Consider the following 10,930-nt stretch of genomic DNA (forward strand, 5'->3'; position numbering starts at 1 on the left):
AAACGAGTTTATTGAAAGTAGACTAAGTTCCGTCTTTACACTTCTTGCAAAAGACTTATTCGTTTGTAACGGATTTAAAAATGTTCAGAGCATAATTTCAGAGTTGCAAAACAGTATTTTAAAGCAGTTTTTTTAAAAAAGAAGACGACTTTTATCATACTTTTTAATTTCAGAATTACAAACGCGAGTTTTAAGAAGTTTTTTTTTTTTGTAAAAAAGAAGACGACTTTCATCCTGCATAATTTCATAATTACAAAAGTGAGTTTAAAGACGTTTTTTTATAAAAAAGACGACTTTCATCCTGCTTTTTACTCAAGGCATAATTTCAGAGTTACAAAAGTGAGTTTTAAGACGTTTTTTTTTATAAAAGGACGACTGATTTTACTTAAGGATTAATTTCAGAGATACAAAAGAGTTTTAAGACGTTTTTCATAAAAAGAAGACGACTTTTATCCTGCTTTTTACTTAAGGATTAATTTCAATGTTGCAAAAGAGTTTTAAGACGTTTTTAATAAAAAGACGACTTTCATTCTGCTTTTTACTCAGGGCATAATTTCAGAGTTACAAAAGAGTTTTAAGACGGTTTTCATAAAAAGAAGACGACTTTCATCCTGCTTTTTACTCAGGGCATAATTTCAAAATGACAAAAGTGAGTTTTAAGACGTTTTTTTTTTATAAAAAGAAGACGACTTTCATCTTGCTTTTTACTCAGGGCATGTTTTCAGAGTTACAAAAGAGAGTTTTAAGACGTTTTAAATAAAAAGAAGACGACTTTCATCCTGCTTTTAACTACAGTACAGGGTTAACTAGTATTCCAGTAAACTTGTTGCTTTCTTTGCTAAATAATTCAATAATAATTGAATAAGCCAATTTGAAACTATATTCTAGAGTTTTTTAACTTCGTTACAATCTCATCCTTTGTGGGTAACTCGTTGATTTATCATTCACTTACTTGACGAAAGCATGCTCTTTGATAGATTTGATAACATCTCTAAACTTGATTTTAGAGGTCATGGTGTGCCCGTGATAGATGAAGGGGTATCCGTCCTGACCGTCCCAGCAGTCCAACTCAACTGACCGGCAACCCTGACGCAGGCAACGGGCATATGCGTCAACGCTAGAATCACTTGCTACCTGATCACCTGAAAGTGAGGTAAAATGAACGAATTAAAAAAATCTACGAAAACTTCTTGACATTGATCGACATTTCTTCTAAAATTTAGATAGTTTTAGTTTAAAAAAAGGTAGGTCAAATGTTTACACAACTAAACCCAATTCCTCCTACCTTCAGTATACAATTATTCATACATATTATAAATACAGTTTAATCTGTACAATGTACATGGAGAGCGGGCAATAATTATTGTATAAGGGGGGGGGGGTTTGGGGGCGTTTTGCCTGACCTGTTAAATATGTGTTATGAGAACTAGCTATCCAGTAGTGAGACAGTGGCCGGGTCATATCCTAGTTTAAAAATCATCAAAAAGAGAAAAAACCAAATGTATTGGATAGTATCCTTTCAAGAGATTGATTGTTTTAGATGTTAAAAATAAAAATTCTTATAGTTAGGTGTTTTATTTCAATAGTCTTAGTACTGTCTACGAACTAACTCATTTTTTATCACTACATTCATCAATATCAAATTAAAGTGGAAATCTTTGATTGCGTAAGAACTAAATATTACTTAAGATCTTAATAAAGGGAACCACAAGTCACAAACTCCTTAGCAATTCATCAATCGGAGTCAATAAAATATATAAATGAAAGGGTCACTAAATGGGGGTCCAACTGAATGTATCGTGTAAGTTTGTACATAAAATGAAAATGGCCGTGAAAAATTAATTCAGAAATGTCTAAAAACTTTCTCTAAAAGGCTAAAAAAGTCTATCTGTTTTCCCCCATAGAATTGGAACAAGTGGGAATTAGATTACAAAACAGTTCGGAGTAAATCCAACCTTCCAGCTTCTGAAACAATATTTGGAATAGCCAAGCCATGAATAATAGTTAAACAGTACAAACTTACGTAGTTAACAGAAGTTGTACACAAGAAATAAAACTTAAACTTTATCTGTTTACTGTACACACAGGTTGTACACAATAGTTGAACAAACTAGTTGTACTGTGTACTGTACAGTGAAGTCTATAGTAGCTGTACACACCAGGGCGCGTCAGGCCGGGAATCGTCATGAAACCCAGAATTAGAAACCCGGTTTTATAAACTAGGCGAGACAATTTTGTAGATACCAATATTTTTTAAATCGTTACTTTTCAATTTTCTCTTTTTTCTTTATTACTAAAAAAATTTATATAAATTTATTTATACCCCCAGTAAGGAAACAGAGTTTCAATTAATAGTATTCTCTTAATATACCGTCCGAGTTTTATCCACTTGCTGTACAGTAGTGAGCAGTAGCTATAGTGTGTAATTGTGTATTTACCTGATACACAACCCTAACACTAGGATCTAGTAACGTGTTACTCCCGGAGAAAATCCAGTCCAGGAACTCCCTGATGTAAAAGAACGGCTGCTGAGTATTCCTGCTCGGGTCCTGTAATTTAATTCAGTTTCTTAAAATACAAAATTCCAATATTTCTAAACTTGTGAGGGGAAAAGAATCGGGAAAAGTGTCAAATCCTAAAATATTATCTTAGATTTTGATAAAAGAACCTTTCTACCCTCATTAATAATGGTCTCTGTCTATCCTACCTGAAGGAACTCCCGCATGATGCAAGCCACAGTTTCGTTTTTCTCCGGTTGATTCTGCTCCTCCCGGAGGAATGCTGAGAACTCCTGAAGTGTAACAGTCCTGTTGTCCTTGGAGTACCTAGAGTATAATTAACCATGTAGAGATGGTATTAGGAGACAAAGAAATTGATTACTCGCGTCAAACTCTCCATTACTAATTCCTTTAAGAACACATAATCTGAAAGAGCTCTCACATTGCCCAGGTCCTGATCTGTCACATGTTCTTCTGTAAAATGTTCTTCTATAAAATGCTCCTACATCAAAAGTAAGCATGCAAAATGAAAAAGAAAGGAAGAAAATGAAGTTAGGATTAGAGACTATTAGTAGGAAAAGTTGGGTTGTATGAAAAATGTAAAAATAAATAAAATCAGAAATTATCAGTTGTCAAGGAAAAATTATGAGAACTAGGAAAAGAGTGAAAAAAACAGAAATAAGTAACATGATCGTTGTACACTAATGATGTTAACTGAACAAACTAGACAGGCTAGAAAAGGCGTTAACAATATCTTTCGATGAGCAGAAAGTAAAGTAAAGTGAAGAGGGGACTCAGGGTATATATTTTCTTATAAGCTTGAAAGACAAGCAAAAGGTTCAAATACAGGAAAAAAACTTGAAAGGTGAAGTTCAAAATTTTTATTTCATATTTTTTTATGCAGGGCCCCTGTTTCAGTAGAAGTAAATAATTTTGTTTGCTCTATGCTGGTGATTTGGATCGGACAGTTGAAACATGGATTAGAGAGCTGATTGGATTATACACTACCGGACAGTTGAAACATGGATTAGAAAGCTGATTGGATTATACACTACCGGACAGTTGAAACATGGATTAGAGAGCTGATTAGATTATACACTACTGGACAGTTGAAACATGGATTAGAGAGCTGATTATATCATACACTACCGGACAGTTGAAACAAGGATGAAAGAGCTGATTAGAATATACACTACCGGACAGTTGAAACATGGATTAGAGAGTTGATCGGATTATACACTACTGTACAGTTGAAACATGGATTAGAGAGCTGATTAGATTATACACTACCGGACAGTGGAAACAAGGATTAGAGAGTTGATTAGATTATACACTACCGGACAGTTGAAACAAGGATGAGAGAGCTGATTAGAATATACAATACCGGACAGTGGAAACATGGATGAGAGAGCTGATTAGATTATATACTACCGGACAGTTGAAACAAGGATGAGAGAGCTGATTAGATTATACACTACCGGACAGTGGAAACAAGGATTAGAGAGTTGATTAGATTATACACTACCGGACAGTTTAAACAAGGATGAGAGAGCTGATTAGAATATACAATACCAGACAGTGGAAACATGGATGAGAGAGCTGATTAGATTATATACTACTGGACAGTTGAAACATGGATGAGAGATCTGATTAGATTATACACTACCGGACAGTTGAAACATGGATTAGAGAGATGATTAGATTATACACTACCGGACAGTGGAAACATGGATTAGAGAGCTGATTAGATTATACACTACCGGACAGTGGAAACAAGGATTAGAGAGCTGATTAGATTATACACTACCGGACAGTTGAAACAAAGATTAGAGAGCTGATTAGATTATACACTACAGGACAGTTGAAACTAGGATGAGAGAGCTGATTAGATTATACACTACTGGACAGTGGAAACAAGGATTAGAGAGCTGATTAGATTATACACTACCGGACAGTAGAAACAAGGATTAGAGAGCTGATTAGATTATACACTACCGGACAGTTGAAACATGGATTAGAAAGCTGATTGGATTATACACTACTGTACAGTTGAAACAAGGATTAGAGAGCTGATTAGATTATACACTACTGGACAGTTGAAACATGGATTAGAGAGCTGATTAGATTATACACTACTGGACAGTAAGGATGAGAGAGGAATAAAAAACGTCCAGCAAAAAGGTTCAAAAGGAAAACAGCTTAGTTATAATGTTATATACCCGTTTACTAACCTTGCAAAGTTTGCTGTGAACATTTGTTGAGAGAAGACTAAATCTTGGAACATGGAACAAAAATCGTCAAAGAAAATCTCCCCGGACTTCTTGGTGTCGTAGACCATAAACTTATCCTTGAGCGAGCTCGCGGACACTTTGTAATTCACTTTCTGCATAAACTTCTTCAACTCCTGAAAGGAGATGACGCCTTCCTTCCCAGGGGTTTCCATCTCATAGAAACATTTACGAAACCATCGTTGTAAACTTAATCCATAGCTTGCCGAGTTCACATCCTAAACATTATTTTATAGTTCATTGAGAAAAAAAAATAACGATTGTTGGTCCGAGTTGACCTTTTCTACTTTAGCTATTTCTTTAATTTGCATCTAACTTTTTTTTATGGTGTTAAAAGCTTTTTCTTACGAAGATATAACATTTTAACATGTCAATAGATCATAAATAAAAATTACTTTTTTTGTGGAATTGTATCCATATTATTTTAGTGATTGTTATACTTTCAATACAGTATATGAGTGTAATATTAAGAGTAAGTAACCAAGTAAGTAAGTGTACATTACAACACCGTACTGCAGGTTTTAATGACTAAGTACAATGTACGTGCCAACAGTGTCAAGTTTATAGTAAATGGTTTACAAGCTACACCATGTAAAATATATGAATTAAACAAAATCTGAGTTTAAAATTATTCAAATTTCTGTGAAGAAATGTTTACTTAAAAATAATGCATATTAAAACCTTGATCTCTACATTATGGTGGCTAACAAAAATAAGTAAAAAATATTTAACGAGAAGTTTTAAAAGATCCTAACTCATAACAATACTAATTCTTTTACATTTTAGGAGCCAACGAATAATCTGAATATATGTCGCTTTTAAATTTTCCTAATTACCAATTTAGTCATTTAAATTTTGAAGTGTTATTGCTAAAAAATGTAACAAAAAAATGGACACAGGCAACGAAATATTTAAATTAAAGCCAAAATTAGTATGTAAAGGGTGTACATGAAAAAAGGTTCCCACTTACATTTTGAATTCTAGAGCTCTCAATATTGGAAATACAATCTTGTGAATTCGTATTTACCTAATATTCGTTATAATGAACATCGAACAAGTCCATGCAAAACAAATCGGATTTGGAAATGATTTAGTAATTGTTTTTGGACATCTGCGACCCTCTGGACAGTAGACACAAACACTATCAACCTTCTGAACTCTACATGGGCTCTTATTTGTGTCCATCTACTTCTTCTCTTTAATGATGATTCTCTTGAGGGTTGGCAGGGCTGGGATTATACAGGGTGTCCCATATCATATTAGATCGTTAATCAGTCTAAATTATGTTTTTTTTTGGGACTAATAAGAAATATTAAGAAGAATATATCATTTCGTAAAATTGAATAAATAAATTTTTTCTTGCAGAAAATGTTAGGTTTTTCGAGTATTATGAGTTTATTTTTGCATTGAAGCTTGGAGATAGTCTAATATGATATGGGACGCTCTGTACTATCTGTATCTAGTTTGCTTTTTTTAAAGTTGCTTGATTTTAAGGTTTCAGTCACAAATGAAAGGTAAAGCTGAACCATAGATTTGAAGATTCTTAGCAGAGCTTATTACCCTATTTTCGCTGTAAACGTTAAAAGCTTTTAAGTTTCGTATTCATAATAAAGATTTTAGCCATGCTTCCTTTAAATTTCTTTCTTACAGTGATAACCAGTAAACTCTAGAACATTAAGACGACTTTTAGACTCAAGTTATGACTTTAAATAGTCCAATGAGCATGCGACACAGCAATAATGCAATTTAAACAGACCCATTTCACATAATAATTGATTTTATAAGTGTCTTGCAAAACTATTTTCTTTGCAGCAATATAAAATACACTTAATTACTGCTAAAAAGTCGTAATCCTATTTCAGAGTATTCTGGTTATCACTGTACTTAATTTGGAAACCTGAACATGAGGAAATCTTTCTTGATTTGATAGGATTTTTCCTTGGAATGGGCCTGGGAATATCCGAAATAAGCTTCCTTCAACTCCCTTCCAAATGCTTAAACAAATAAAACCATGGCTTCATACTTTCTTTTGGCGAATATATATATACTTACAACCTGGCAATCTGTCTTCGGCTTGAAAAAAGTTTTTGATACTTTCAGCATGCTGGCAAACGGAAACTTCTGAACGAAGTCACCTCTTGAACTTTTAAAGTCATTTTTTAATACAGGATCCATCTTTGTTTATGATTTCGAAAATGTTGAGCTTATTGTTCGTTGAATTACATAATTTAGAGAAGAAACGGTAGGTGGAAACTTTTATTAATGTACACCCTTGAGCACTAGAAAGATTTATTTAATTAAGTTTTAAATTGAATTCATATCAGTTGGAAACAGTTTTAAAAGGAGTTTTGCTTCAAGCGACAATTGTTGTTACCGTGATATTACACGCGTTGAAACTTATGTGTCTAAATGATTTTGTAAAATAATATCTTTTTTTTAAGCCTTTTCAAAGCCAAAAAAGGAATTTACACAAAACTAACCTCTATTAAGTACATGAGTCCCCTGTAAACTAACCTCTATAAAGTAAACGAGTCCCCTGTAAACCATCCTTTATAAGGTACAAGAGGTGGATGTCAACCTTGGGGCTCGGTCTACTCAGGTTCCCGATAATCCCAACACCCGGTACGCTTACATCCTGGGTTCAATAATAGAACATGCCCTAGGCGGTTTACAAACAGACGACCCCAGGCGTAATTGTACACGTATCGTGAGGGGAAGTACTGATGGGTGTGGCTTCATACGGGGAATAAAGTCCCCCAGAAGTTTTGTTTAATAATAAAAAAGGTACATGAGTCCCATGTAAACTAACCTTTATAAGGTACATGAGTCCCCTGTAAACTAACCTCTATAAAGTACATGAGTCCCCTGTAAACTAACCTCTATAAAGTACATGAGTCCCCTGTAAACTAACATCTATAAGGTACATGAGTCCCCTGTACACTTACCTCTATAAGGTACATGTGTCCCCTGTAAGCTAACCTCTAAGGTACATGAATCCCCTGTAAACTAACCTCTGTAAGGTACACGAGTCCCATGTAAACTAACCTCTATAAGGTACATGAGTCCCCTGTAATCCAGGACTTAGAAATGCTAATGATTATTTTGTACCCGGAGTCAGATCTGAATTTCTTAGAAGATTCCCTTTTGTATCTGTTCCTTCCGCATGGAATAATTTTCCTGTTGAAATTAAGCAGTCCGAAACTAAAAATATTTTTAAATCTGCCTCTAAAGCCTATCTTATTGATAAATTAAAGGGGTTCTGTTGTGAAAGGCTATTGTGTCCTTGTTGTTTAAACACTAGATAATTAGATTTTAAAATTCCAACCTTTCATGTATGTACATCTCTTTCTTCACCTAAACTTAAAAACTTGAATGTATATTCTGATATACATTATCTCTTTGCAGTATTAAAAATGGGATATGTGTTCCTACAAACATTTCAATAATTTTAATTATTCTTAATTGAATATTATGGCCCCCCCAGATTAATTTTCCCTCACGAGGATTATACTTTTCTATGTGATATTTATATTGTAAAAATATTAATCTTCTTATAATAAATGATTTGATTTGATTTGATACTAACCTCTATAAGGTACATGAGTCCCCTGTAAACTAACCTCTATAAGGTACATAATCCCCTGTAAACTAACCTCTATATGGTACATGAGTCCCCTGTAAACTAACAGCTATAAGGTACACGAGTCCCCTGTAAACTAACATCTATAAGGTACATGAGTCCCCTGTAAACTAACAGCTATAAGGTACATGAGTCCCCTGTAAACTAACCTCTATAAGGTACATGAGTCCCGTGTAAACTAACCTCTTTAAGGTACACGAGTCCCCTGTAAACTAACCTCTATAAGGTACACGAGTCCCCTGTAAACTAACCTCTATAAGGTACATGAGTCCCCTGTAATCTAACCTCTATAAGGTACATGAGTACCCTGTAAACTAACCTCTATAAGGTACATGAGTCCCATGTAAACTAACCTATATAAGGTACATGAGTCCCCTGTAAACTAACCTCTATAAGGTACATGAGTCCCCTGTAAACTAACCTCTGTAAGGTACATGAGTCCTCTGCAAACTAACCTCTATAAGGTACATGAGTCCCTTGTACCAAGTATCACACTCTGCCTCTGATAAGGCGACTATGGACAAGGATTTGAGATTAAACTCCTTCCCGTGGTAGACAACGAAGCATTTTCCTTCCATATTTCTGAACTCCTCGCTGTACTTGTCAAACTCCTTGCTCTGCTTACCCTTCCTAACCTCCTTTATCTCCCTGAATGAATGGAGTTGAGGTCTGAACTTTTAAATAAGATGAACTCGGTATCCATAACAAAACTTAAGATTTTAAGGAATTGATTGCGATATTTGTGAAAGAAGAAACCACAGGCTGACTTAAAAGATAAAATAATCACATTTTTTGAAAAATTTCATTTTGGGGTTTCGGAATTTTAACACTTATATGGCAACGACGCGTTGTTAATCGAACAAGCAACTTTATAAAATGGAGGTTCACTTGAAATTACATCTTCAGTCCCTTAAATCTAATAATATATATACCTGATGTCTACAGCTCCGTCAAATGAATTCTTGCCGGCCAGTGCTCTCTGCCACACAATCGACATCGTTTCTCGTCTTACAAGCATGGCTTTCTTCTCCGGTTTCTGCTTTCCACAAAACCTGAACGGTACAGTTGTTAATCGGGCTAGTAACTTGTTTAAATGAAGGATCCCTTTAAATGATGCCGACAGTACCTTAATGTTCAGTAAATTACCAGCAATACTGCTTTTTAAAGCGCAATTTGTTTTATTCGAACTCTCTTAATCAACTGTTTTTAAAGTTACAAAATCTTTAATTACATCGGTTTAACTATTAAAGTAACCCTCCATGCAAAGATGGCAATGCCCGATTTACAACGGTACCATTGAAACCTTTATCCGATCAAAAATGTGTCAGATAGTTTGGTGATAAGGGGTTCATTCTAAGAAGCCACAAATTAAACAGACAAATACAAGGAGATTTAATCGATACTTGACCAGACAAAGCTTTCAAGGGTACAGTTGTAAATCGTGCATTGTCAATTTCATCTTTGCTAGACTTTGGATGTGGGGTTAATTGAATTTACGCTTACAGTCCCTTTAAGTACTGTGTTCAGTAGATCCTGACTCTTTTACTAGAAACTATGACGTAGAAAGGAACGTCATGATATCCTTTGATAAATAATAAAAGATAACTTTTTATTAAAATCTACTGTAGAGTGTAGATCCATCAGTGAGAAGCATTCAACCCATGGCGTACTAGATACTACACTAATATTACAAACTTTTAGAATGATTAACTAAAATGTTACCGTGGTTCCTTCAAAGACATACACATGACATAAAAATGTAAATTCAATTTTTGATCTATGTTCTACATAAATATGCCATCATGAATATTATATTTTTGGACTATTTATTTCTTTCAAATTTGTCAAATAAAACAAACGCTTTTGCGAAAACCTACCAAATAATATGAAATCATGTGATTCATTCTTTGAAATATATTTCCTTTCAGAATCTCAGAAATATGTTTCAATTTACTCAATTTTCTAAGAGTTCTGTTCCCTAAATCCAATCTCTAGTCTATTATTCACTTTACAGTAAGAGAAGAAATACATTCTGTCAATTTCCTTGGTTTTCGCTGCTGCATTTATCCCCTTATCACTTAATTAGCAAAACTTTTCCGATTTATGAATTTGAGGTGAATTAACAAGGATACCTCAGACAAATGTTATTTTAGAACTATTGTGAATTGGGCGTGCAACTCTACAAATAAAAGGTCCTAAAGATGACGATCCCTAAAACTTAACCAAAACCGGGTTCTAAATGAGTAAGGATGGGCTCCATATCTTTTTACCTCGTAACAACAGTGCCCCGCTCCAATGCTCCAATGATTTGCTCCCTCTCAGGCAGGCCGCCCACCAGGAAAGGGGAACAGGAGTCAAACATATTGATCACTCCTCCCCCACTCTTTACAAGCTAAACATTTTTCTGAAAAAATACGGTGCTGTTTCACGCAGGATTTTTGTTTTAATTATGCAACTAAATATAAGGAAAAAATTGACAGTAGACACACTAAATAAACCGCATG

General features: G+C 34.4%; 1 protein-coding gene across 14 annotated transcripts in view; it reads right to left on the bottom strand.

Moving 5' to 3' along the window:
- The window catches only part of LOC111694868 (1-phosphatidylinositol 4,5-bisphosphate phosphodiesterase gamma-1), a 34,003-nt gene that overhangs the window by 11,272 nt on the left and 11,801 nt on the right, over positions 1–10,930 (bottom strand). For 12 of the 14 annotated variants that reach the window (XR_002763742.1, XR_002763740.1, XR_002763739.1 and 9 more), the window contains exons 2-9: positions 10,697–10,828; positions 9,359–9,478; positions 8,882–9,074; positions 4,730–5,004; positions 2,708–2,825; positions 2,439–2,549; positions 1,404–1,464; positions 953–1,142 (exon numbers count right to left, since the gene is read on the bottom strand). Coding sequence is in view for 3 of the 14 variants with exons in the window: in XM_023463911.1 (XP_023319679.1) it covers positions 953–1,142; positions 1,404–1,464; positions 2,439–2,549; positions 2,708–2,825; positions 4,730–5,004; positions 8,882–9,074; positions 9,359–9,478; positions 10,697–10,788 (1,160 nt within the window). In the remaining 11 variants the exon portion in view is untranslated. Of the gene's footprint in view, positions 1–952; positions 1,143–1,403; positions 1,465–2,438; positions 2,550–2,707; positions 2,826–4,729; positions 5,005–7,697; positions 7,715–7,831; positions 8,020–8,881; positions 9,075–9,358; positions 9,479–10,696; positions 10,829–10,930 lie in introns of those variants that run through there. The other 2 variants (XM_023463913.1, XM_023463912.1) reach the window with 2 other exon arrangements.

The sequence above is a fragment of the Eurytemora carolleeae genome, unplaced genomic scaffold (assembly GCF_000591075.1).
Source record: "Eurytemora carolleeae unplaced genomic scaffold, Eaff_2.0 scaffold91, whole genome shotgun sequence".
Classification (NCBI taxonomy): Eukaryota; Metazoa; Arthropoda; class Copepoda; order Calanoida; family Temoridae; genus Eurytemora; species Eurytemora carolleeae.